Raw genomic sequence first — 27,660 nt, 5'->3', positions numbered from 1 at the left:
TAATAAGGTGCTTAGGTGTTGAATCACAGCAAGTGTGTTGTAGTTGGGCTAATTGAATTAGAAAGAGTTCCAAATACTCAACCTTATTGTTCTTGTACACTTTAAGAAATTTACTAAAGAAATTTTTACTTCATTGTGGAATTTTGTATCCTAACTCCTAACATTAAGCCATCTTTTCACTAACACATCACTATCGATCTTTTTTCTCATCATCTATACCACATCTATTTACTAGAAGACAATGACATAATCTAGTGTTAATAGAATATTAGGGCTTGTTCTCTCCATCTTAATTTCAGTTCAGTTCATTTCAACTCCAATTAGTTTTGTTCAATTCAACTCCTAATTTCCTTACTGGTTTTTATTTTTTTATTTTTTTTAAGAAGAAAACGAATATTACTATATAAACTTCTAAATAGTATGCAAGTTTTTGTTTGATTGTCATAATAGGTATTTTTAGAATACAGTATTTTGTTATATTATTGGTATGTGATCAAAGATATTAATTGTAAAAAATATGCCTGATGAACATTGTGAAAAAATGTTTTCAAAAAAAAAAAAAAAAAAAAAAAAAAACATTGTGAAAAAATTAAATGTAAGTATTTTGAAATTTGAGGTTAATATTACCTTAATTTTGTCTTTTAATTAGATCTAGTATTCTAGTATTATCATACATTCATTCCACATATCTTATTATTATTTTTGTATATCAAACATTATATCATATATTGAGGGCATGTTCTCTTCAGCTTAAGCGCCCGTTCTCATTGACTGAACTCAGCTGAACTGAACTGAACTGAACTCAGCTGAACTGAACTAAACTGAACTAAATTGAACTCAGCTGAACTGAACTGAACTGAAATGAATATTTTATAAGAGAAGGAAATTAGGAGCTGAACTGAACTGAACTGAATTTCAACGTAAGAGAACAGGCCCTAAGTTTAGTTCCTAATTTTTTGCTCTCATAAAATATTCAGTTCACTTCAGGTCAGCTCAATTCAGTAAATTTGAACATGTCCTAAATCTTTTTTTTTTAAAAAAAAAAATTGGGACACCTTTTAGTTTATATTAACTTTATTCCTTTGTGCATCAATCGAGTGGAGGAACGATGGGTATCAAAGAATCAGAATTTTTTTTTTTTTAGCTTTATTTCTTTTTGCACAAAGCTCCACCCAAACCATGAAAAAGGGGGAATATATTAATAATGAGAAGTCATTGTTAAACTTTCTGGCATTTTTTCAGAAAAAAAAAAAAAATTGAGATTTGTTAACATATCCTAATATACCATGTATACTTGATACTTGTGATAATTGTTGGACCAACAAATGATAGGCTAAAGAGTATAGACTCTTCTAAAACCTTGATGGAGGTTTCCAAATTCAAGGTTTTCCCCAAGAATTCTTAACATATTTCAAAATTATTTAGCAATTAACATATTTTTAGTTATCATGTGTAGCAAAAAATTCTTAATTAGTATTGAAATTGATCTAACAAGATCTTACATTATAACATTTATATTATACTCGTACATATACATAATCCTCCAGTCTCATTTTAAACGCCATAGGATAGAGATTTAAGAGATATATAGCCATTAACTTGGCTTATCCATTACGTAATACTATTATATATGTACATTTTAATAGAAAAATAGATCGATTTGATAAGACTTAGTCAATGAATCTTTTAAATAAACAACAGAGGGGAAGTAAGAGTGTAAGACTCATAGTTATCTGTACTTCTGTAGTATAAAGAGAGAGGTGATAAATACTAGTGGTCTATACCGTTAAATAGAAAGCATGTCAATTAAATTGGGACGAACGAAGTAAATAACCTAATATGGTCAAAGTATAAAAACTTATCACGTATATATAAATAGTTTTTTTTTTTTTTTTTTTTTTTTTTTTTTTTTTTTAAGGTAAGATGATAGGCCCTACAGCCCTACTGTATCGGCACCTCTCATAGGTTAAGCTAGTTCAGCTTCGTAGGACAATGTTTGAGACTTTGAGAGTAGAGAGGGGAGGGTAAGGGAATCCCCCTACTCCCAAGCAAATGTAGTTGGTGGGGCTCGAATTTATGACCTTTAAGTCACAAGATTAACGTATGTATAAATAGTAAATGGAGAAAATAATGAAGGGGGCAGGTACGATATACTCGTATATTTGTCAATTATACTCACTATAATACGAAGTACATAAGGTCACTTTCCGTCTTTAAGCATGCTTTTCTTGTTTTGGGTTCAATGCTTGGCCCCAAATAAACAAACACAACCAAGGAGCAATCCATTTCAAACTCAATTTGTTTAAACATTTTGAGATACTAGCTAACTAGCTAAGCCTAATGTAGCATTTCAACTAGGTGTAATAATGTACGTATAATCATGTACACAAAGTTTCAGTCACTCTTTTAGATATTCGGTTAGGTGAAATCGAGGCCATATTATAGGTACTACAAAATTAAAGCATGTTTACAAATCCCTATCCCATTGTGATAAAAGAAGTGCTATTAAATTATTGATGATTTAGATTAATCCTTAATTATTTAGTTAATTAGTTTCAAAGGTACATAAATAATAATAATTTTTTTGGGTGAAATGGGTAATATAAACTTAAGTGTTATCATGTATAATACTTGTAAAGTCGTAATTAACCTGATTTATTTCGGTTATCTAGATAAACACTACATATATTCAAAGTAGTAAACTAACATGTTGCTTAAGCCACACACTAGTTTACAATTATGTGAATGATAAGTGATGATTAAAACCTTGGAAGTTTGGTTTATTACAAAAAACTACAATACTTTGACAAAAGGATTTACAAAAATGTGGCATTTGTAATGTTTATTATTATGGGGTAAAAGCCAAAACATAAGATATGCACTTATCTTCTGGTCACCCAACATTCCCTTATTTTTTTCTTGTTGAACAAATTTTTTTAATGAAATGACTTATTTATTTATTTATTTATTTATTTATTGTGTGTGTATAGAAGCCCCAACCTCCAAGGGGTGGAGCAGGCAGTGGATTATTAATCATGCATTACTCATTTGCAAATAACTAAAATTATAACGAGCTAATTAAACTACTTCCAACCATTGTTTTTCATACTCCGATCCATAAAGTAAAAGATATAAATTGTTATACTCCCTCGGTCCCTAAATTACATTCCTACTTTTCTCTATTATGCTAAGAAAAAATTCTAGAACTAGGAATGTAATTTAGGGACGAATGGATTAATCATTTGATATAACTAATCTTGAAAATTGTTGAGTGCAATAAACGGAATTTGCTGTAGAATTATTGATGATCATTAATTAATGCATTGATATATATGAAATAAAGTAAGCGTAACATGAGGACTTTAATTTGTTAATTAATTAGAGAGTAACATGAGGACTTTAATTTGTTTATTAATTAGAGACTATTCTTAACCATGTATACTCGAAATTAATGAAAATAAGGTGTGGACATATATCCTAAAACTCGTTGTAACATAGATTAACCACATAAGTTGCGATGCTCATTATGCATTTTTTCACTCCATTGCATTAACATGCAATCAATAACGTTGTAGACACTATCCAAATACATATTGACCAATAATATAATGGTCACCAAGGTAGGGAAACTAAATAATAAAATACAAATTGAATAAGCAATAAATAAATGCATTTGTAGTTGGAAGAATCAAAATTATGTAGAAAGACCACCTAACAATCCATCAAACATATAGTCATAAACTCTTAATGATTGTTAAGAATCAATAGAAACTTAAAAAATAGGGCTATGCATGTGATTCGTTCTTATATATACTCGTACCTATCTACGTATTGATGTCAAATGCAACGTTACATTATTGCTGAAAACTAAATACTACCAACAAATCTTTGAGAAAATGCACATAAATATCTTCTATAATTAATTTTAAGATTGGTTTGTAATTTAGCTAGTTATTGGGGGTTATATTTAAATTAAATAACTTTGACTATTTATATAACTACAAGCATATATTTGAATTATTGGGTATTTTTTTAGTCCCAAAGGATTGGTTTTCAGAGTTAAATGATACCACATGGAATTTGAAGTCCACACACAATATTGAGGTACAATAAGCATGACTTGAGGAAGAGGAACATCTTCGCTTACCTTTTACTAGTTACAACTAACAAATAGGGTCCAAAATAAACTAGCAAAATCAATTATTTAACCAATTTTGAATTTAAGCTATCAACTTAATTTAAAGGTTACACGAGCAAATCTAACAATCGAAAAATTTAGAACTATTTAAAAAGTTAGACGAGTAAATTAAAAGAATCTCAATACAAATTACAATGCAAGGTTCCCAAATACCTCCTCCTTATTCTTAGTTGTTACACTTTGCGGCTTTAACACCTGCCAATGTACACCTAAATCACTCTCAAACAATAAAAGACTACTAGATCTTATAATACTCCACTTTCGCTCGTAAAAGTACTTATAAACCATAGGTAGTAGTATTGCTTACCAAATTGAGTGCTTGTTTATTTAAAGACATAATACTTGTAATTAGAAACATACATAAGTAGAGTTTTTTCTTGTTGCAGGAAACATACATAAATGTAAAAGCAAATCAAACTTGAATTACTGAGCATAAAAGCCAGTCAAAAATCACAAACACAAAGGCAAAGACAAGTTTTAAGCTCACTTTCCTGCAAAAATAATAAGGGATATAAAAATATACTTGTATGCATTAACATGAAAAATGGAACACATACTCAACCCACAAAAAGACAGCCTGGAAGGATCCAAATACAAGCCCCACCTCCTCTATTATTTTCTATTTTGTCCCTCCCCATAAAGTGCCTGTTAAATTTTTATTTTTATTTTAAATTTTTTATTAATTTTTTATATTTAGTTTTTTTTTAATTTATATTTCTACAATTTCCAAATAATAGATTTCCATTCTAATTTTATAGAACCCCAGGGAGAAAAAAGAGCTAAGAACAAAAAAGGGGAAAATCTCCAAGTTGGTTTCTTGATACATGCATTTGTGTGTATATTTTATAATATATGTGTGGTGAAAAGAATTGAATATATTATGTACATAATTAAATTCTTCTATTTTAACAAAAAAAATAAATTTTCAAAACTATTCAAATTATGATATAAACGGAATTTATAACGTCAAAATTATTTACTACATTTTGCAAAGTTTTAAGACTATTTCAAAAGTTGACAATAGGTTTAACGTACGCATGAAATTGCTAATTGTTGTCGAGTAATAGTTTAATTGGTTTCACTTTTACTAATGTCATAATTTTTTTCTAAGATTTTGCTACATTCACCTTACCAATAATTCTTGTTAAAATCATACCAATTAAACAAACAACTATAAATATAAAAATATTAGACCAATTAAAATTTTAAAAAAAGATTAACCTGCTTTATACAAGTCAATTTTATACATTTTACGTGAATAAGGTGAAGAGAACTTAACTTAAACTTTCAATGAAATAAGAGTTTAATGCGATAATAAAATAACTTCGAGACAATAATATCAATAAGATTAGAAAATACCCAACCCCACACACCAAAAATAAAAATAAATAAAATCAAGAAAGTAGTTAAATGAAAAAAAAAAAAGGATTCCCATGTTCTTCCCCTTTCCTGTTTCCCTTCTCTTCCCTCCACTTTTATTTCCTTTTTCTTGCTGCCACTGCTAAGCATCTTTAGTCTTTACCTCTCCCACTACTTTTGTTATCTTTCCTTAATTTTTTCCTTTTTTTTTTTACTCATTTGTGATTTTTATTTTCTTTCTAATTTCCAAGCTCAAATTTTTCTGGTATATATCTCTTCCTTCCTCAGCTTAACACAAATTTTCTCTCTCCTTTCCACTCATATTCTTCCTTTTGTTCTTTGCTTAGTTTAGCATTTGTTTGTTTGATCATAAAGTTTCTACCTTTTTATTCTCAATTGAGTAGTTTTCACTTCAATTGTGCTAAAAATTTGATCTTAGTTAGAAAATACCCAACCCTTTTTCTTGATTTCTAACCCCTTTTGAATTTCTGGGTTTTCACTTCAATTTTAATTTTTTCTAGTACCCAGATTTATTGGCTAAGTTAGAGTGGTTAATAATTTGCTCAATAATGTTTCCTCCTTATCTTCTTTAAGAACTTTTTGTATTTTTGTTGGGGTTGATTTCTGCAAAAATCTGGGTCTTTTTTCTTGTTTTTCTGGGGTTTGAATTAGTGGTGATTCAATTTCAATGGGATTATGTCATGCAAAACCCATTAAAATCCCAGAAACCCAGTATGAAAATGGAGAAATTAATGGAGAAATTCAACCCCAAAACAGTGGAAGTGGGAAAACCCCAAAATTCCCATTTTACAGCCCAAGTCCATTGCCTAGTGCTTTTAAGAACTCCCCAGCAAATTCAAGTGTAACTTCAACCCCTCTTAGGTTCTTTAAGCGCCCCTTTCCGCCACCGTCTCCGGCGAAGCACATTCGGGCTTTGCTAGCTCGGAGACATGGTTCTGTGAAGCCTAACGAGGCCTCAATCCCTGAAGGAAGTGAGTGTGACATTGGATTGGATAAAAATTTCGGATTTTCGAAACAATTTGCTAATCATTTTGAGATTGGGGAAGAGGTTGGGAGGGGCCATTTTGGGTATACTTGTTATGGTAAAGGGAAGAAAGGTAGCTTGAAGGGGCTAGATGTTGCTGTCAAAGTCATTCCTAAAGCAAAGGTTGTATTCTTAATCTTCCAATTTTGATTCATTATTGCTGCTTGTTTCATGTTATATGTTTATGTGCCAATATGAAGTTGATTTGGATCAAGAAATTGATCTAATTGCTTGTGTTAATCATTAATTCTCGGTGTTTTGGACTTCTGATTTTGGTCACTTTGTTGTTAACTGATGTTAATTTAGTCCTTCTTTTGAATTAGGTTGGTCAAATATTAGTGTTAGTTGGATGGTTGGATGCTGATGATGTTTGATGATATAATAGACATCTTTTTATGCCTTTGCTTTTTTTTTTTTTTTTTTAGTGTTGTATGACTTGCATAGTTGTTTTAAAAGATTCTGATTTCTTGTGTGACCTGAATGAGAGTAGCTAATCTTAAGGTTTTCTTGTATGATGGAATTTATACTGAAGAGAATTTGTGTAAAAGGAGATATAAGGGCCCTGCTATCATGATTTTGCGCTTTGTAGAAATTGCACGAATACGCCACTATTGTTAATTGGTACAATTATAATACAATATGGGGCCTTAAGTTGATTCAACCATTAACAGCTCATATATCATGATTAAGTTAACCTTTTATTGGTAGTAGTAAAATTTGTCTTTTGAGAGTGAAACTGTTTATGGCCTTGTGTAAAGTGGTCTATTTGGTCTGATGAATAATACTTGTCCAATTCTTGGCAGATGACAACAGCTATTGCAATCGAAGATGTCAGAAGAGAAGTCAAAATATTACGAGCACTTACTGGCCATAAGAATCTGGTGCAGTTCTATGAGTCTTATGAAGATGATGACAATGTATATGTTGTGATGGAGTAAGTTAATTTTAGCTCTCAATATCATTCACTATCCTATCTCTTTTCGAGAACGTGTCATGTTATACTCTTTCTTGGACACAAACACACAATTCAATTTGGCTGCGTTCTTACTACCAATGATATGGTTTAACGCGTGGTGGTGCTATCAACTAGTCATGGCGAATAATGAAAAATTATCTATAGTTTAGGATAATCCCAAGGACATGATGTGATATAAAATTGGATTCTGGTTTACTTGATTGGAGAATGTTGCTTTCTATGGTCCTTTGAATAATTGATGGGTTTAGTTGTGGATTCTGTCTTTACTCCAAGTGGGACGTGTAAGCTGCTGGGTCTGATGCCAATGATATGGGTTTTCTTTGCGTTATTCTCTTTATCGGCCCCTCTCCTAATATTTTTCCAAGTCCTTGTCCATCAACTCTGATATACTTAATGCATAAGAATGCTACTGTACGTATTGTGTTTGTAAAATTATGCTCACCATTTCCTTTGTTGAATCTTGTAGGCTGTGTCAAGGTGGAGAACTATTGGACCGCATACTTTCGAGGTATTGACTATTGACAAGCCATTAAACCTTGAACCTTCACTATTAGTTTAATATGTCTATTATTAGAAGTATAATTGGCTAACTTTGGCTTATATTTCAGAGGTGGAAAATTCTCTGAAGAAGATGCAAAGGCTGTCATGGTCCAGATTTTGAGTGTTACTGCCTACTGTCATCTTCAAGGGGTAGTTCACCGAGACCTCAAGCCCGAGGTAATTGACTCATGGCTCTTTCCCTTGAATTATTAAATAACAGTGTTCTTTTGCTTTCCTAGGTGGTTGCTCTTTCTTCCATGATTTCAGATTGCTATTTACTGTTCCTGCCATTCTTTAACAGTTGTCTTTTAAGGTTATGTGCAGAGACAAAGGATATATTAGTTTTTGCATTGGGAGTTAAACAAACAAGTAATAGTGCATTGGCAAATTAAGTGACAAATGAAATGAACTATGGACTGTAATTAAGTGAACATATTTTGAAAAATGGTGGAAGTATTTGCAACCCTCAGTAACTTTGTCCCCCCCCCCCCCCCCCCCCCTCTCCCCGCGGTTCTTCCTCCATTTGTCGGATTTGTTTCTGAAGAATATGTTTTTCTGTACATGTTTATCGGGTAGTTTGATTTAATTATTCTCGTGATTTAATTTAACATTTATCTTTCACCCTGATCCTTGATCCTTCATGCAGAATTTTCTATTTACTTCCAAAGATGAGAATGCCCCTCTTAAGGCTATTGACTTTGGATTGTCTGACTATGTAAAGCCAGGTAACTCCACTACTTGATGCCCAATTGCAAATCTTTCTTGTAGTGTGAATAGGCCCTTAATGCTTGTCTATATTCTTGCAGATGAGAGATTAAATGATATCGTAGGAAGTGCTTATTATGTAGCTCCTGAAGTTCTCCACAGAGCCTATGGGACCGAGGCAGATATGTGGAGCATTGGGGTAATTGCTTATATACTACTATGTGGAAGCCGTCCCTTCTGGTCTCGCACAGAATCTGGAATTTTCCGGGCTGTCTTGAAGGCTGATCCTAGTTTTGATGAAGCTCCTTGGCCTTCCTTATCACCAGAGGCAATCGACTTTGTCAAAAGATTATTGAACAAGGATTACCGAAAGCGATTAACTGCTGCTCAGGCACTTAGTAAGTTTACGAGTAAAAAAAATGTTGTCTAGAGATAGTTTTTTGTGTACTGTATCTTTCTTTTGTAGGCTTAACTTCTAACGATTCTATTACTAAAATACTTCTGCTTATTTTTTTATCTAGGTCATCCATGGCTTTCTGGCTATCACCAGGACGATAAGATCCCCCAGGATATGATAGTGTACAGGCTTGTTAGAGCTTACATATGCTCATCTTCTTTGCGGAAAGCAGCTCTTGGGGTAGGCTAATACATTTGATTTTTCCTCTTGTTAGTGGAACTTAAGTATGGATCTTGTGAAACAAATTTCCTCAAGACTCCTTCTCTTGTAAATTAATAACAGTGCTTGCTGTTGACAGGCTCTTGCAAAGACGTTAACTGTGCCTCAACTAGCTTATATGAAGGAACAATTTCAGATGCTATCTCCAAGCAAAAATGGCTACATATCAATGCAAAATTTTAAGACAGTAAGTTTCACATCAACTATTATTTTATGGTGTGTTTGTATATCAGTAGTGTTGGGCGAGCGGATAGATTAAGAGGGAAGGGAAGGGAAGGGAAGGGTTTGGTTTGTTAAAAAGGGGATCAAAATCATATCCTTCCCTCTCATATTGAAATATCGAAATATGGACCCATTACTCCCTCCATTTTATTCTCTTTAAATCCTCTCATCCAAACACACTTCTATCTTCCTCGCTCTAAAGTCTTCCTGACATTGCTGTTAATTTTATAGGCTGTATTGAGAAATGCTACAGATGCTATGAAGGATTCCCGAGTTATTGAATATGTCAACCTGGTTTGTGCCTTTTCCTTTCATCTGTATCTTACTTCTTGTGCGCTTCTCTTTTTGGACGTTGATTAATTATGCCTTGGAAGAATAAAATGACGTGAAGTAGCTAATGTGCTATGCAGGTTAGCTCAATCCAGTACAGAAAGATGGATTTTGAAGAATTTTGCGCCGCAGCCATAAGTGTGCATCAACTAGAAGCAATGGAAACCTGGGAGCAACATGCACGACGTGCTTATGAGCTGTTTGAAAAGGATGGTAACAGACCAATAATGATTGAAGAATTGGCCTCGGTATGTATTTTTTTTGCTGTTACTTTCATTTACATGGGAAACTTTTTGGAACAGCTTTAGCTAAGAATAGTATGATAGTCTGTTGCTTTAACCATGCCTAGTAGTTGCCTTTCCACTGAGTTGACGCAACTTTATGATCATTTAGTTGGCATAGTTAAATTAACTATAAATATTAGTATTACATTCCCCAGATGATTGTATGGCTTATAGCTGTAGATACAAAGGTTACAAACTTTTAGTTTGAAAAAATTCCTGCTTAAAATAGTTTATTTTGAATAAAGCTTACAAATCATATTTAGAAATCACTTGAACGATATCCTGAATAACTTGAGTCATTTGGTTAGTTGAAAGTATTATACTGTATTCTTATATGAATCTTTTCCCGTTTTTTGCTGTTCTGCATGTGGCTTACTATCTGTAGAGTATATAGAGTATAGATTCTTTAGGAAACATGAAACTCTCCATAGAAGTGTACCTACTTTGAGCTAATTATGACATGAATTCTAGAGGAACTATTTGCTTATATTTTGACATGTTTTTCTCAATGTCGTTATTTATTCCAACAGGAGCTTGGACTTAGTCCATCAGTACCCGTGCATGTGGTTCTTCAAGATTGGATTAGACATTCTGATGGAAAGCTTAGTTTTCTTGGGTTTGTTAGACTTCTACATGGAGTCTCTTCTCGTACATTTCAGAAGGCATAACTGGTGTAAGAACACTTCTACGGTCTGAGTTTCTTATTACTCAGCGGGTAAATTTCCTCACAGCAAACCATCTTTTCTTAAGATGAAAGGTTCCTATTCATGGAAGCTCAGCTGCACATTAATGTTAACCCTTATATCTGACAACTAATGAGCCTCCGAAAGCTCCTGCGTTATTTCAGTCTTTTTCTTTTCTTTTCTTTGCTTCCTTCAAAATCATATAAATGTTTCGTCTAGGATAGTGTTTGCTGGTGCTGGAACTTAAAGGTAGAGAAATGTACAGATGGAAATTTAGAATTTTAGAGTAGTGAACTGCTGGAAGCGAAAAATCAAGGTTTTGTTATTTTTTAGGTACATCCTGTGTACTCTATGCATATGTTTTTCTCAATAATTAGGGGAAAAAATTGTGCCTGATCAAGTCAGTAGCAATATGGACTGACCAACGTATAAGCCGAAGATGATCCATGGCATATTATGTAATGAGACTTGCTATTGTATTTTGCTTATACTGATATACATAACTTCATCATGAATTGTCCTCGTTTATTTAGTCGCCGCCTCAACAGTGACCAACACAAGCTGATTTCAGTTCTTATATTGTGTTCTTTGATGATATATGTTATGCATTGTTTGGCTTCAACCACTCTTGTTTTGTATATCCACTAGATTTAGATACACAATAGATTTCAAATTGGATTGATCCTTTATTTTTTTTTGCAGTTGAATTGGCTCTTATGTCACGTATAACCTACCAACTAAAAGATGACAAAGATTATACTTATATTTAATTATGTCACAAGCAAAGAGTAACGTGAAGAATAAACTGAGAAGTCTTGGAATAACAATTAAGAAGATTAAAATGGGAATAGGTTCAGTTACTTCAGTAATGCCGTTGGATCTAGCTTTGTTTGGATTCAGACTTGAATTCACAATTTATTTTATTGAATTTGGATTGGGATTTTTCTTTATACTGGGTTGGGCTTGAATTGGAATTGGACTTATTTGCATATCATTCAAGTAAACAATGCACACCTATTCTTTAAATTCTATAATACCCACTTAATTTTTGAAATGTAAATTCAATTTTTTTTTTTTTGTTTGGTAAGATTAAGGACCCTACTTTCAAGCAATTGTAGATCAAAGTTTGAGAGTAAAAGGGGAAGATGTAATAGAATCCCCTTACTTTCAAGCAATTGTAGTTGATGGAACTCGAATTTGTGCCTTCAAAATCACAAAATGAGATTCTCACCAACTTCACCAAACCTACTTGGTTTTCGTAGCTTAATGTATGGTTCAATTTTTGCGCTCTTTTGTTAATTTTTTGACGTCAACTAACTCCAATAATGATTGGAAACTGAACAATTTCAAAATCTTTGAAAAATTGCTATTTTGATTTTCACATTTACTCAACTATTAAACAAGTCCATTGTACGTATGACCTATCATATTCAATTTTCAACTAAGTAAGCCTTGACTCACTTTGTAACAGACTTAAGTACGTAGCCACATAGGTCACAAAGCCACAAAGGTTCAAACTTCAAAACCCTTAACCTTAACCATATTTGTATCACAAAGTTTTATACATGGCTGACCACATTATGTGGCTGAAATTACTTGGTCAGGCGTTAGTTAGTCAAGGGTTACTCGGTCGGTCATAAATTACCAAATTATGGTTTACTCATGTGTTAGCCGGCCATACAAAAAATGCGTTTTATTTGTAATGTCGGCTCATTCGGGTTAAAAAAATAAAAGAAAATACAATTTTTAACTTTTCTTCTTCCACATTCGTGTCAAACCAGAAATTCTGTGATCTTTCACACTGTTCGTTTCACGTAACAAGTACTCTTAACACTCAATCACTGATTCCCTCTCCTGCAAAATCTCCCAGAAATGGGAAACCTTAAAAATCAACCAAAACCCAAATCACACCTCTCTAAACCAATCTTACTTCTTGCACTTTCAATTACAGGCATTGCATTCTTATTCCTCTTCTCTTCTTTCATTTCTACAACTGGGTTTTCTTTCTCTTCTCCTAAAATCACTCCCCATGTTTTCAATAAATCTGGAACAATCTCCATTGATAACAAACACAAGTTCTTGTACTGGGGTTACAGAGTTGATTGCCCTGGTAAACATTGTGATACTTGTGCTGGTCTTGGTCATCAGGAATCTAGCCTTCGATGTGCCCTTGAAGAGGCCATGTTTCTTCAAAGGTATCATTTTTTTGAAGTTTTTTGATTGAATTTTGATCTGGGTTAGGGTTTTATTTGGGTGTGTTTTGAGGGTTTTTGGGATTTTGAGCTCTGGGTATTGTTGAATTAAATTGTATGATCTTTTTTTGTTGTATGAATGGTTGGGATCTGACTATTGTTCTGTGTTCTAAGGACGTGTTTCAGACTTTGGTTGTGTGTTATCTTGTTTTTTGATTGCTGAATTAGTGTATGTTGATTGCTGAATCAGTGTATGTTGATTGCTGAATCAGTGTATGTTGATTGCTGAATCAGTGTATGTTTTATGCATTTGTCATAAGTTGCTGATTATGATTTGGGTGAGAATTTGGGAGTATGTAGAATAAGGGTTAATTCATTGCTTATAGGGGGTTTGGGGTTCGCTATCCGGGTTAGAAATGGGATGTTTTTGTTGTTTGATTACGAGGGATATGCACATTGATTATATTATATTTTGGTTGATGTGATTAGTATCAAGCTTTAGAAATTATTTGCCTCTTTGTTGGCTTCTCATGAATCCTCGTTGGTAAATAATACAAGTAGAAGATAGTGTTACAATGTAGATACTTGTTAACTTAGCTGATTAGTTTCCAAGAAAAAGTAAGCATTGGTTTCAGTTACTTCTCAATGGTAAACTTTTAATTTGGCTCTTTGATTGAACAAGGAGTAGTTAATTAGGAATGTAATTTCGAGTTTTTAATTGTCTGAACTATGTCCTATGAAGCTTGAACTTCGGTCTTGTATATCAACTTTTTCATGTCCTTTTGACTCCTTCTATCCAGTCATCTTTGGGCTTTCCCTGCCTCTTTGGAGATCCCCTTGCTCCCAACCCTCTGCTTTCTTTTGTTACTGGTGCGTCTTCCAATATGCGCCTGATTTGCCCAAACCAGTGATACCAATTCTCCTTTATTTTATCCTCAATGTCCACTACTACAACTTTTCTCCTAATATCTTCATTTCTAGTTCTATCCTTTAAGGTGTTCCCAAATATCTATGTCAACGTACGCATTTTTGCTACTCCCATCTTCCGAGAATGTTCTTTTTTGGATTCTCAACATTCTATCCCATACAATGCTGGTTTGGTAGTCATTTGATTTTGTAGAAGAGTGGAGATGAAATTGACTAAGATGTAACCCATAGGATTAAGTTTGATTGGCTCAAATGGAGATAGGCAAGTGGGGTATTGTGTGATCGTATCATACCTTTGAAGTTAAAGGGAAAAATGTAGAGGTATAATAAAATCTTTAAATATATGCTTCACAGTTTTGCATAACTTTATCACACTTGGTTCATCAAAATGCTTCCATGTATGTGCTCTTGCAATATCTCTGGTGCTCTTATTATGTTATTGTTAGACGGTTGTTTGTTTTTCATTACATGAGGAAGCAAGATTTAGGCCATGTTCTTAGAGCTGCTCTCCTCTGTTCTTCTCTGCTAAAATCTGCTCCTCTGAGTGAAATCTGCTCTACTTTGCTGAACTCTGCTCAAGCTCAAAAAGAACAGGGCCCTCTAAATTCTTGAGGCAAATGGTGGTTGTGTGTTTGGCTTTATGGTAGTTCGATTAGCGTCTGCAAATTATGTTGCTTATTGAAACCTGTACTAATTTTTTGACCCTCAGCTTTCTGAAAATGAGGAAACTCATTGTCATGGAATTATTAATTTTAAGCTTCATATGTTTTAATTTCACTTACCTTTCAATTCTTTTTCCTTTCTACTTGCGGGATAGGAATTTTAAATTATTTTATAGATGAGCTAGGTGTCATATCTTTAATTTTCTGTGATATTTTTGACGCCTTGATTTGTGTATTTTTATGCTGCAGGACTTTTGTGATGCCTGCTCGGATGTGTATTAACCCAATCCACAACAAGAAAGGGCTATTGCATCAATCAAGTCAAGCGAGTTCAGATGAGGCGTAAGTTTCTTTGGTGCATGATTTTACCTGCAGAATTTCAGGGTTCTGTACATTTAGCTCTGAGACCTTCATTTTCCTCCCTCATTGTCTCAAAAATGGGAAACCCTGTTTTTGCAGCCAGAAGGAAAGGATTTGATGGTAGCTGCAACCAATCTTGCTTGATGCAAATCTAAACCCGTTTCCGATGTCTTCTAGGTGGATCGCTACCTCTTGTGCAATGGATTCTTTGTACGACTTGGACCTTATATCCACCAAGATACCTGTGATTTTAGACAATTCAGAAGTTTGGCACCATGTATTATCTACTGCTATGAAACTGGGAGGCAGAGGTGTGGCTCATGTGAAAGGAGTTAGCCGAGTTGAGCTCAAGGAGGATCCTCAATATGCAAATCTCTTGCTGATAAATCGAACTGCGAGCCCTCTCGCATGGTAAATGATCTTCACCAATACTTAAATTCGGATTGCTTCTATTTGGAACAATTGCTAGTTTGTATATTTTGAGCTTTATTTGTAATTTAAGAATTCTTCCCGTTTTCTCTTTCTTTTGCCATTTTGCTACAATTACCTTTTTAGTGGGCTGGCAGCTATGTGGAATTTAATTGTGTTATTATTACTTCCTGGAAGAAATGCAGGTTTGTGGAATGCAAGGATAGGTTAAACCATAGTTCCATCATGCTGCCATATACTTTTCTTCCATCAATGGCGGCCAAGAGATTTAGAGATGCTGCAGATAAGGTATGCATGTGTATCATTTTTAGCTAACTTGTTCACTGTCTAGGGTTATGATATGTTAAAAATTGATAGTGTTGCTTATTGAGATCTAATTGTTTTGGAGCAATTGTAATTTGATCAAACATTGTGAACTGAAATATGTTAAATTCTAAGTTTTCATCTTTATAGTGATTCTTATGCTTGTCTGAACCAACGTTAATGATCATCCTTCTCTGAAAATTTTATCGAAAATTGTTGATCACCATGTTTTCTTCTATTTCTGGGAAGATATTGTCCTTTTAAATTCATGCTCCAAACTATTGGATTGAGTGCTATGTGTGGCATATCTAGATTTTCTACTCCAATAATCTGTTGATTTTTTTTATTTTTTTTAAGTTTGAGGCTTAACATGACAGAGGTGCCACAGTTATTATGTTTTTGTCCTTTGTATTTGCTTGGTGATTGACATGGACAACACTGGCAGTAATTCATGTTACATTTCCATGTTAACATTTACTCATGGAATTGAACATGGAAATGGTGATGGAGACTGTTCAAAAGCTGGAGAGGTCATCTGATATGAAATGAAGTGTTTTAATTCATTGTAGTATATAGCTTATTGAGATGAATGTCTAAGTGTCTAGCTGGTACAGATCTAGGTGGTAGTAATATATTATGAAGTAGGTTTGCATAGGGACATTTTGAGATGGTCCAACTTGTATTCATGTGGGGAGATAATGAAGTGATTAAAGCATTACAAGTGTTTTGGTTTAGTAAAATGTCATTAGTAAAAATTTGTTTAAAATTGGGAGCCATCACTCCTTGTCATTGTACAGGTAAAAGCAATGCTTGGTGACTATGATGCTATGCATGTCCGCCGGGGTGATATATTAAAAACAAGGAAAGATAGGTTTGGTGTTGTGAGGAGTCGACATCCTCATGTTGAGAGGGATACAAAGCCGGAGTGTATTCTTAAAAGAATAGCAAAATGGGTCCCACCAGGGCGAACTCTTTTCATTGCTTCAAATGAGGGGAAACCTGGATTTTTTGCACCCCTTGGTGCCAGGTAACCTTCGTTAGCTTTCTCCAGCAGATTTATGGCATATCTTATGTGGATTGAAACATAATGGTTTTCTAAATCTTTGATCTCTAGTATAATAATTGGGCTCTTTGGAATGTATGCATTATATTAATTGATCCGTTTGCACCATGTTGTTTGTGTATGTGGCTTGAGATATGTTTATTTAAATGTGAGAATTCTAGTTTCTTTGCTGTTTACAATTTCTATTTTGACATGAGTATTTAACCAAAATGGTTTCCCTTTCCCTGAGCTCAATTGCCATTGTGCTATTCTCATGGGTCATGACACCTTGCTAAACTTCACGTAGTGTATGTAATGATCCTGCACGGCCTGATATTTTACCTTCCATTATTACATCTACAGTCGTGCAGTTAACAAAATTTGTTAGCCTATGTGTTTGGCCAACTTGATGGAGGAAAAGAATTGAAAGAAAAGGGAGATAGAGGGAGAGATGGGAATCTTATCTTATCTCTCTATTGGAATCTTTGCAAATTTGGGAGTGGAGGAGCTACTGTGTGTTTCCTCTATTACTTCAACGCTGGCCTGTTTGTTTTGTTAAATAATTGTACTGTGATAATTTTAGGGTAGCATGCTCCAACTCCCTTTGTTATTATAGGTATTGCTGTTATGTGTAATGAATAGCATTCGAAATACCAACTCACCCTATCAGATAAAATCTAGCGTGCCTAATCCTGTTAGCATGTGATAGATTTTATGATGAAACAATCCCGTTCCCCTAGTAAATGTAATAAACGTTCTTATCCCTTTTATGATATTGGTGATTACCAACTCATTATGGATGAAATCAGACAAACCAATACCAAGTCTTAGTAGCAAGTGGTTTTCAATCAGTATATAGATGTGAGAATAGAAGACTGAAATACAAAGTTATTTTGTGTTGCTCGGTTATGATGCAATTTGATGTAGTACCACCTCTAATGACATAAATGGTGCAACTTTTCTTCCACCTACCAACTTATTTTTATTTGTCTGTGTGTGTGTGTGTGTGTGTGTGGGGGGGGGGGGGGGGGGGGGGTGGAGAGATTAGCGCAAGAGGTTTATAAGACAGTTATGACCTTTTTTATTAGAGAGAGTTTGGATTGGTTTGGTTTGTGAAGGGGTGGAAAAATTTTCCCATGGGGGAAAATTGTTCTCCCTATGATAAAGAACATTTTTCTTATAGAAGTCTCCCCTCCCCAATCTTTAACGTCCCACCCTCTCTCTTTCCCCAAAAAATAAAAAAATAAAATAAAAAATCTCATTTATCCTCTCTTCCACTTCCATTTTCCTTTCATGTAAAACTTTTGTGGTAAGTAAACTAGTTTGCAGTTGTGTTTTCCCTTGACAAACCATTGCCCAAAGAATAAATTTTCACTGTAAATGTTTTCTGTTTAACCGAAAAGAGCCTCAAGTGAAAGAGTGTGCCTAAGATGTAGTATTTTTTTTGCCTTTATTTAGGAAGATTAATACAGCTACTGAGTCTATTTTGTTCTTTGGTATTTGCAGGTACAAATTGGCATATTCATCAAACTATAGTTGGATTGTAGATCCTGTGATAGAGAATAACTACCAGTTGTTTATGATAGAGAGGCTCATTATGATGGGAGCAAAAACTGTCATCCAAACCTTTAAGACTGAAGATTCAGATCTTAGTCTATGTGATGATCCGAAGAAAAATACTGGGGGATGGTTGAAAGTTGTCAGTGAGGGCTGCTGAAGAAACAGGAATTGGTCTCAGCATCTACCTGGAATGGAAATTGTGACTAGAAAACTATAAGGACTTTCTCGATCATAGCTGCTGGGCTGCAGGCTTGTGTATCTCAACGGGAAAATCTATGCAAGTGAATATGAAGAGTTATTAAATGGCTCTTAAGTTTCCACTTCCAGAAGTTTGGATGTGTTGATTGTCGATATGTGATGGCGCTGTATATTTTTAGCTTATGTAGGGTTTAGAGTTTTAGACTGTTAATGGATTAAACTCCAGTGGGTGGATTTCATAGGACATCGTCCCTAGTTTAGCAACCATTGCCCATCATCAATATTTTCAACAAAGAGCTCGGAAAAAAAACTGTAGGACATCATGTAAAGAAGAGAATTAGAAGAGGTATATTTATGTGTAAGGCAGACACCAATCTGTTATGCTGTTGAGCAAATCGCTCTTTATACTAATTGGGTGCTTACTGCATCACCCGTGTTTGACAGATTTTGTGTGAAGAGAAGTCATAGGGGGAGATAAGACTTTTTGGATACCTATTTGTAATAGTTTGACTCATTTTATTGGATTCTAGATTGAACTCAGTTAAGATTAACTAGCATGAGATACCCCTTCAAAAAAAAAAAAAAAAAAAAAAAAAAAAAAAAACTAGCATGAGATAAATTAATTATTTCTTTAACTAAGTGATCAACTGACAGTAAGGCTTAATGTGACTTTTTAACCTAAGGTGACACATTAACAACTTTTAAATACATACCGAATTACTGACCGATTCACCCAATCTAACTTAGGTCACGCTTATACGGTGAATGGCTCACCCTATACCTTTTTAAACACCTTATTGCCAATCCCGCTCTCTAATTGTCATCCCCGCAAGCTTAGCAAGCTTGGTGGAGTTGGTGGGGAACTCACCTTGTAACTTTGAGGTTACGAGTTCGAGCCCTACCAACTACATTTGCTTCGAAGTAGGGGGATTTCCTTACCTCCCCCTCTACTCTCAAGTGTTGATCTATGGAGTTGAACTGGCTTAACTTGTGAGATGTGGCACTGAGGGCCTTTTCAATAAGGTCCTTTGGAAAAAAAAATCTTATTCCCGCATGACTAAGAGTCTGTTCTGATTGACTCAGCCATTTCAAACATTAGCCTGGCCCATAATGACCCAACGTTAATCGGGTCAGCCCGCCCATTGCTCCCTTTTACAAGAAGCAGAAGTTTGATCAATGTTGCAGTATTTGACCCGCAAAATTTTTTCTCCTGCGCTTTGTCTTCATCTTCAATTCTTCAAGCTTTTGATTGATTACTCCAAAAGCTTCAATCTTTGTGATATTTGCGCAATCCTATAAACTGGGTAATTTCTCTCTTTTCTACTATAATAATATATAATTTTTTTTCGGTATCTTTGATGTTATTTTTGTAGGGTGTGGGGTTTTTAGCAGAATTTCAGAATGATTGTATTTTAATACAATTTATTATTAATTGTTAAATAAAGTTTGATTTTTGTCTGAATTGCATAGGAGTTCTAATTGATTTTGATTTTGTTTTGAATTATTGAAGATGACTTGATTGTGAAAGTGCACAATTATGAAATTAGAATGTAATATTTTCGTGATGATTTTATGAACTATATAGACAATGAAAATCTGAATTTATTTTGATTAGTGACTAATTCCAGGGAGGATTGAGTATTTAGCTGGAAGAGATTTTGGCGCAAATGAAAATTTGTGTGAAAATTTTCAAGTACTATTTGATACTGGTAAATCATAACGATACTATTAGTAGTATTATCAAGTGATTTTGATATAATTTATGGAGTAAGATTTTCAGTAGGGGTATTGGAGTAGAATTTGGTTCAGCTCAAAAAAACATAAAATTAATTTTACATTTTTGCTGATGACTTTTGGTGATTATATTGCTGAATGCTGAATGGGCGAATGGCCGCCTGAATCTAATGTTAATCCACCTGTCTCACACTCACACAGTCCTTTTGATGAGACAGGAGCACGCAGAATTCACGGTGTAGTACAGCGAGCATTTCTTGTTTTAGTAGAAGGGGATTGGGGTTTGTGTGCAAATGATGATTAAATAAAAAAAAAAAAATGCTGAAAGATTAAGAAGAACAAAAGAATAACTTTCTAATTTAGGTTCTTCAGTGTATAAAAAATTTTCCCATCCATTGGTGGTGGTTCGCGGGATGTGTTTAGATACCAATACATTCTACGTGATTATTTGGTGAATTTGATTGCTAAGCAGCTATCACTGGATAACTTATGTCTTATAGCACTAATAGCAGGGGTGATTGGTTGTTCTAGTGAATTGATCATAAAACTGGAATATTCTGCTCATTTTTTAAAGAATAAAACGACCTCTCCTTACTTCTTTGTCATATGGAAATTTTGATTTTGGCTTTCAGGGATGATGAAAGGTGTTCATATGTTTGAGAAGGGTTGTTGATACAGCATTCAGTTTGCATTTTTGTTGCCATATCTGCAATGTTTTTATCAAAGGTTCGTAATAGACCTTTGTTGAGGAGAGCCTTTTCATCTTTTCATTCATCATTTACGATGGGCGTGGAGAATCAATTCAGTATTCAGAAGGGGGAAAGCATCGACGGTGTTTCATCAGGGGGCTTGTCAACTGCAGGCTTTGTTTCTGGGAAAGATGAAGCTGTCACATATAGCAATGGATGGAAGGGTCAGCAGCTTCCAATCAGTGACAAGTGAGTAGACAAGCTAGATTTAGTCTTCAATATTTTTGGATAGAGCACCGTGTGTGATTAAAGCACCCAAACATTGGGTTTTTTATTTTTTAATATTTTTAATGAAAGATGGTAATTGTGACTTCTAGAATTGACTCCATCACCATAAGTTGATAGTTTGATACACATGTATTTTTGTATTCTCAATACCCTACATTGTTTTCCATTACGTACTATGAAGTCAAGATTTTGTTAAACTATAAAAAGAAAATTCTAATGTTAAACCCCATTCTCATACTGTTCAACAGAATATACCATGGAGTGAAAACATACATTTTCCTTTCTTTCTATTCTCCATTAGTTGATGACTTGACTCATTGAACTATCTTATGTTCTGACTTGAAAAGAATAGAAGCAAATGACTAACATATAGCATGCCAAGAACTGAACAGATAAGCTATTTGATAGAATTTTGTGGTCTTTTCCACCAAAGAAAATCCTCAATAGCAGAATTGAAGTCTTGTTATGCCAGAAATCCCGCAATTTCTCAATAGCACAGATACCTTTATGTAAATAGAGTTTGATTCAATATATAGGAGGCTGACATAAACTAGTCCTGTGCATCACAAGGGACCAGAAGTTATTCCGTGTTTTTTATTTTTTTTTTTTATTTTTTTTTTAAGACCATGTTATTTCCTAAATGTACTTACTTTTATCCAATCTCTTCCAGTGGTAAAATAGTACGAACATATATGTCAAGGAGAAATGCTGTTGAGGGTGTTTTGAGCTCATCAGCTTTTGTATATGGGAAACACAGAGTAGCTGTGAGTCCTCATGCTACCTGTTCTTTGCAAACTCATCACTACAGTTCCCTGGCCGATGATAAGAACAAGGTATGTAGAATCTAAGTTTGTACACTGTTTGATTTTATAAGAATAAGCTTATGCTTAATTGGACCTCCTTGAAATAAATTTCTTTATTTTCTGTTATTGCTTAACATGTACTTTATTTCAGTGCAGCTGCTGGAGAGGATACCCAAATATGTGAAGATAGTAGAAGTTGGTCCCAGGGATGGCCTGCAAAATGAGAAAGATATAGTACCTACTGATGTGAAAATTGAGTTGATAAAGATGCTTGCATCTTCTGGTCTGCCTGTTGTTGAGGCCACTAGTTTCGTGTCACCAAAATGGGTTCCTCAGGTAAGAAATTTCTCAATGATCCACTCTTGTAATCATCGCTGATAAGGCTTTCTTGTCTGGTGTGCACTTCGGTTCTTCCTATTCTATGGGCCTCTGGCTATGGGTGGTGTGTGTGTGGGTGTGTTGCCGGGGGGGGGGGGGGGGGGGGGGGGGGGGCGCAGTTCTATGATCTTATACAAGGTTCCTCCCTGTGAATTTGAAATGCAGTTTCATCTTTTCTTACTTCCTTGATACAGCTAGCAGACGCAAAGTTAGTAATGCAAGCTGTCCAAAATTTACAAGGCAGTAAATTTCCTGTATTAACTCCTAATCTTAAGGTAACCTCTGTTCCAGTTCTGCATGCAAATCCCACTGAGATGAGACCCTTGTGGCTGACATTGATATTTCATGATCCCAACTGAATAGGGCCTAGAAGCAGCTGTTGCAGCAGGTGCCAAGGAAGTAGCAGTGTTTGCTTCGGCTTCAGAGTCCTTTTCAAAGTCAAATATCAATTGTACTGTTGAAGAGAGTCTGATCCGATATCGTGATGTTGCTAGTGCTGCAGAAAAGCTTTCTTTACCTGTCCGTGGGTGCGTATTGCAGCTCTGATTAATTATAACTTTCTGGAAAAAATAGTGTCACTATGCATATAAAGTAATTCTGTTTTAAATCTTGCAATGGCTCTTACCTTCTAGCCTATGTTCATGGTAGTTTTCTTATCTTCATTGGATGTGATGTGTTTGTGTGCCAAAGCTTCCTCCCTTTGATCTGTTTTTTACATCACAGAAAAGGAAACAGTCACTGTCATTTTGTATCATATAATTCACCTCAAGATGGCGACAATGGCATTTTGTGCAAATAATAGTTCTATTTATCATTGCATTTTGTGTATGCATGTGAATAGCTAGAGCTGTTTCTAGGGTGGATTCTTATATTAATGAATTCAAAGATTTCTGTCTCTGGTAAATCTGTTTTCCTGTGGAGTATCCTGAAAGCTATGACTTTCGGCCATGCCCTTCTAAATTTGAGGTGCTTCTTAGAAACAAAAAAAAAAAAAAGAGTATGGAATATAAACAGCAAAAGATAACCTGATCAGCTATATGCATCCTTCTTCCTCTGATGTCCTTAAGAGTGCATGGGGGGCTGCCAAACATTTGAAAGAGATTTTCAACCTTGGTGCAGTCTTTACTTCACTTTTGATTGTATATATTACAGAGAACTATTGGTTCTGGACACTGCCATGTGGGCCTGCATATTTTTTTTGTTGTACTATTGATTATAAGATAGATGCATAGTTTGGTATGTTGTACTATTGATTCTGTAGCAGTGTATGTGATTTGCCTGTGATCATGGTTGAGAAAGTTTGATGGTCTCCGATGATTGAGAATCTGAGATGTTTGTAGCTCTCTATTTTAATATTTTATGTAGTTGCAATACATTTCTGCTTAAGAAAATGTTTTCCTATCTAGAATGAAAATATATGATTGTGTCTTACATGTGTTTGGTAAATAGCTTAATGGGCTAATTCTTTAGGACGGTGCTAACAGCTGAAATTTTTCTCACAGATATATATCATGTGTTGTGGGGTGCCCAGTTGAAGGAGCAGTCTCACCCTCTCAAGTAGCATACGTTGCTAGAGAACTATCTAATATGGGCTGTTACGAGATCTCTCTTGGTGATACTATTGGAGTTGGGACTCCAGGTAACCTTCAATATCAAGGTTTCGCTTTGAAAGTTTGAATATCAAATATTTTGTGTCGTCAATAATCATGGTACGAAATTGTGGTTGTCATGATTTGTTTGTAGAACTTGTCTCCTTCATTACATTGATGTAGACTGATCTGTCAGCAGCTAAGACATTTGGAGCTTATAAGAGATTGGGTAAACTACCTAGCAATTGTCAAAGTGTTTTTGACGAATCCATCAATTGAGTTCATATTTTTTTTTTAATTTTTAATTTTTTTTTTTTAATTTTTTTTTCTTTCAAAATTGTCCAATAAGTCCATTATTTATTATTACTTCTCAAGTACTGATCACCTACAGTAAGTACCAATCATCTTTAAACTCCAGATGTGTAATTCTATTGTGATCAGGGAATGGAATTGGTATACTTGAGTTGTAATGTGACTAAAGTGGAAATCTCATTTATCCTCATATAATTTTCCTGAATCATACCTCTTTGAGAATTATAATGCTCAACCAAAGCGCTTTCTACTTCACATATTCACTAAGCTCACTGTGATATGAGAAAAAGAAATGAGAATTCAGTGTGAAAAGGAGGCATTGTGAAAAAAAGGGATTACTGTTTTCATGCAGATAACTTTGATGTGTTTTTGGTCACTCATTGTTTGTCTACCATATCTTAATTAAGTGTCATTAAGATGGGTTTTTGCCTCTAGAATGTTTTGAAAAATCATGTCATTCTATGATAAAATTTCTTGAGCTTTGTTTTTCATGAGGGTGATGCTGTTCTTGTTGTGTATGTAAATAAGTAACAATGACTTGTGAGATCCACTGGCGTGCCATTTTCTATCTAACTCTAATTTCATCCTCTGTTTCCTTATCCTTATTTAAGGCATCATTTTGCTAATCTTTTCTTCTCTCTATTTCAGGTACTGTTATTCCAATGCTTGAAGCTGTTATCGATGTTGTTCCTGTTGAGAAGCTTGCTGTCCATTTTCACGACACATACGGCCAAGCTCTTTCAAATATTCTCCTTTCTCTCCAAGTAAGAAATTCATTGATGTATTAGTTTGTTGTTAGAAACCTCATACATTGTACTACGTACTTAAGAAGAACCTAAGTGCTTGCTAAGTATCATCTCAAAATTTTCTTATGCAGTCATACCTCCTCCCATACCCCACTACAGTTACTTTAAAATTAAATAGTAGTCAGCTTGTTATGTTATGTCCTTGATTTAGAAACTTTTGGTGAACATAGTTGCATTAGCTGAGCAATTCCTTGAACCCCTATCAAGAAACTCAATTTTTTTTACTTTGTAGATGGGTATCAGTGCTGTGGACTCATCGATCGCTGGTCTCGGTGGCTGTCCATATGCCAAGGGTGCATCTGGTAATGTAGCCACTGAAGATGTTGTGTATATGTTGAATGGACTTGGAGTAGAGACTCATGTTGACTTACAAAAGCTTTTGGTGGCTGGAGATTTCATCTGCAAGCATCTCAACCGTGCATCTGGTTCAAAGGCTGCTACTGCTTTGAGTAAAACGCTTGCTCATGCATCTAAGCTGTAAGATACGCACTTTGTAAAACTGTTATTCATCTTTCTGACTTGCTCTCTGGATCATACAAAACTATGTGGTATATATCCATGCTATTATTGATGTGCTGTGTTATGTGAAGTCTCCAGTTGACTGGTTCATATCCCATACTGCATTTTCATTCTGTTTTCAGTAACAATGACATTGCCGTTCTTTATAGAACATAGGGAGGTTTTGGACTCATAAAATACAAAGAAGGCTATGTTTTATCGGAAGGAAACTTCCTTTCTAGGAAGAGTAGGCATACTATTTTCCTGTTTTTGAAGTTACTGATTTCCATGAAAATATACTGTGCTTTTCATTGATAATAAAATTAAGTTCAAAATCTGTTTTCCTTTTTGAATGCAAGCTGTATTAAGAAACACCGAGAGAGAAGCTAGAGTAACAACCATGTTCCAAACTAGCTAGTGAGGAGTTTCATCCTAGATATTATGTTATATACTTATATTTCATTTAAGTATACCAAGGACCTGGGAAAGTCGAAACAGTGAGAAATGGTAGAAGATTTTCAAGAAATCGGTCTGACCGTAAATCAATTCCCTCTATAGTCTTTTAGGTTCCCATCAAGAGTGGGATATGGAGTTAGATGTACACAACCTTATGCATAGGACGATATGATAACAGTGGAGTGGTAGCTAGTAATCTGTTTTTAGTGCAGATTACAATGACTGTCTTATTAAGTTTTGGAATTTTAGTATTTCCAATAAACAATACTGCTTTGATGAGCCAATTATTCTTTATTATTGGTCCGTTGAAATTAGAATTGCATGAAGAAACAGCACTAAGTTAATGCTTGTTTAGTTAATGCCAGGAATTAGTTTGTTGTAGCTAGTGAGATGCAATTAGTCATGAACTGGAGATTCCTAAAATTATTCACAGCAACATTGGGAATGAGAATTAATGGAATGATTGACAGAATATAGAGAGCAAAGCATTAACCAAAACTCCATATAGAGTACTTTGTATGTAGATGAGCGAAGCTAAATGGTTAATTGTTAGCTACCTAACACACAAAAAAATAATTCAAAAGTCGATAAAAGTCGATTACTTTTCTCTTTTGAGCAGTGAACTCCATTTTAAATATATGATTCACCCATTTTAGGGTATAAGCATGGGCATTTGATCGTAAGGGATGGAGGAGGAATATTTTTGTGGATGACTATATGGAATATATCATTTTTGGTTTATGTAGCCGACCCCACTTATGGGATTAAGGCTTTGATAGAATTCACCCGATATTTATTTTAGTGAATCTGAAAGTTGTTAAATGGCTAACATATTAGCCGTTTAGATTTTTTATTTTATATTTGAGAAACGTAACTCCGGGGGAGGAGAAGAGAACAACTTTACAGCCAGATGAACACACGAACAAGAAGCCAACAAAGAACAACAAAACCAGTCGAAAGAAGTAAGCAAACCTGTGTCATTGAAAATGTATTCCAACCCCAAAAATGGATTCTTAGCCATATTAAGTTTGAAACAAACCACCTTTATGATATGACACACGAAGTACTTTGAAGAATCTAACTCCTGAAATAAGAAAATAATCTTATCCTGAAGCAAATGAATTGGAATATGCTTCACTAACCAGTGAAATTAAGTGAGTGTAAAATTTTGACAGTCCATTTTTCCCTTTGAAATGCTTTTCTATTATTCTTAATATTTTCGAAATGCTCGTTAAAGATCCCCGAAAAAGACTATAGTACTCTCGATACACCAATCATCCCTCTGAAATGAAAATCGATCTCCGATCCCTAGCTTCTACAATGACATAGAAAGTAGGCTTCAAACGGCCTCGAATCCAATCTTACAACATCAGGGAGTAAAACCTTTTGTTTTCCATTACCCTTGCTATCAACTTT

General features: G+C 34.5%; 3 protein-coding genes across 3 annotated transcripts; all 3 read left to right on the top strand.

Annotated features, from left to right (window-relative positions):
- Nucleotides 1–5,632: 5,632 nt before the first annotated feature.
- On the top strand, nt 5,633–11,533 carry LOC145609287 (CDPK-related kinase 7-like). Its single transcript, XM_081664808.1, has 11 exons — nt 5,633–6,725; nt 7,406–7,536; nt 8,045–8,086; nt 8,187–8,295; nt 8,765–8,843; nt 8,925–9,221; nt 9,345–9,460; nt 9,579–9,686; nt 9,953–10,015; nt 10,132–10,299; nt 10,866–11,533. Exons 1-11 carry the CDS (start codon nt 6,246–6,248, stop codon nt 11,001–11,003), a joined length of 1,731 nt encoding a protein of 576 aa, XP_081520934.1. The 5' UTR covers nt 5,633–6,245; the 3' UTR covers nt 11,004–11,533.
- A 1,294-nt stretch (nt 11,534–12,827) lies between these two features.
- LOC145608658 (uncharacterized) lies at nt 12,828–19,134 on the top strand. Its single transcript, XM_081664267.1, has 6 exons — nt 12,828–13,213; nt 15,049–15,141; nt 15,337–15,570; nt 15,774–15,876; nt 16,689–16,918; nt 18,440–19,134. The coding sequence occupies exons 1-6, from the start codon at nt 12,891–12,893 to the stop codon at nt 18,648–18,650; spliced, it is 1,194 nt and encodes a 397-aa protein (XP_081520393.1). The 5' UTR covers nt 12,828–12,890; the 3' UTR covers nt 18,651–19,134.
- Nucleotides 19,135–19,877: 743 nt separating this feature from the next.
- On the top strand, nt 19,878–26,141 carry LOC145608406 (uncharacterized). The gene is made up of 9 exons (XM_081664014.1): nt 19,878–19,995; nt 21,058–21,363; nt 22,073–22,235; nt 22,362–22,541; nt 22,778–22,858; nt 22,947–23,110; nt 24,086–24,222; nt 25,133–25,248; nt 25,523–26,141. The coding sequence occupies exons 2-9, from the start codon at nt 21,137–21,139 to the stop codon at nt 25,769–25,771; spliced, it is 1,317 nt and encodes a 438-aa protein (XP_081520140.1). The 5' UTR covers nt 19,878–19,995; nt 21,058–21,136; the 3' UTR covers nt 25,772–26,141.
- Nucleotides 26,142–27,660: the final 1,519 nt, after the last annotated feature.

Source organism: Chenopodium album, chromosome 23 (assembly GCF_948465745.1).
Source record: "Chenopodium album chromosome 23, dcCheAlbu1.1, whole genome shotgun sequence".
Classification (NCBI taxonomy): domain Eukaryota; kingdom Viridiplantae; phylum Streptophyta; class Magnoliopsida; order Caryophyllales; family Amaranthaceae; genus Chenopodium; species Chenopodium album.
This window is presented reverse-complemented; position numbering and strand designations above follow the sequence as displayed.

Bases quoted from the DNA above. Each gene is read 5' to 3' on its own strand.
- LOC145608658 (XM_081664267.1), top strand. From the start codon at position 12,891: ATGGGAAACCTTAAAAATCAACCAAAACCCAAATCACACCTCTCTAAA. The intron at 15,142-15,336 runs GTAAGTTTCTTT...GATGTCTTCTAG, and splicing joins CAAGCGAGTTCAGATGAGGC to GTGGATCGCTACCTCTTGTG. The intron at 15,877-16,688 runs GTATGCATGTGT...GTCATTGTACAG, and splicing joins TTAGAGATGCTGCAGATAAG to GTAAAAGCAATGCTTGGTGA.
- LOC145608406 (XM_081664014.1), top strand. From the start codon at position 21,137: ATGTTTTTATCAAAGGTTCGTAATAGACCTTTGTTGAGGAGAGCCTTT. The intron at 22,236-22,361 runs GTATGTAGAATC...ATTTCAGTGCAG, and splicing joins TGGCCGATGATAAGAACAAG to CTGCTGGAGAGGATACCCAA. The intron at 24,223-25,132 runs GTAACCTTCAAT...TCTCTATTTCAG, and splicing joins TATTGGAGTTGGGACTCCAG to GTACTGTTATTCCAATGCTT.
- LOC145609287 (XM_081664808.1), top strand. From the start codon at position 6,246: ATGGGATTATGTCATGCAAAACCCATTAAAATCCCAGAAACCCAGTAT. The intron at 9,687-9,952 runs GTAAGTTTCACA...TTAATTTTATAG, and splicing joins CAATGCAAAATTTTAAGACA to GCTGTATTGAGAAATGCTAC. The intron at 10,300-10,865 runs GTATGTATTTTT...TTATTCCAACAG, and splicing joins TGATTGAAGAATTGGCCTCG to GAGCTTGGACTTAGTCCATC.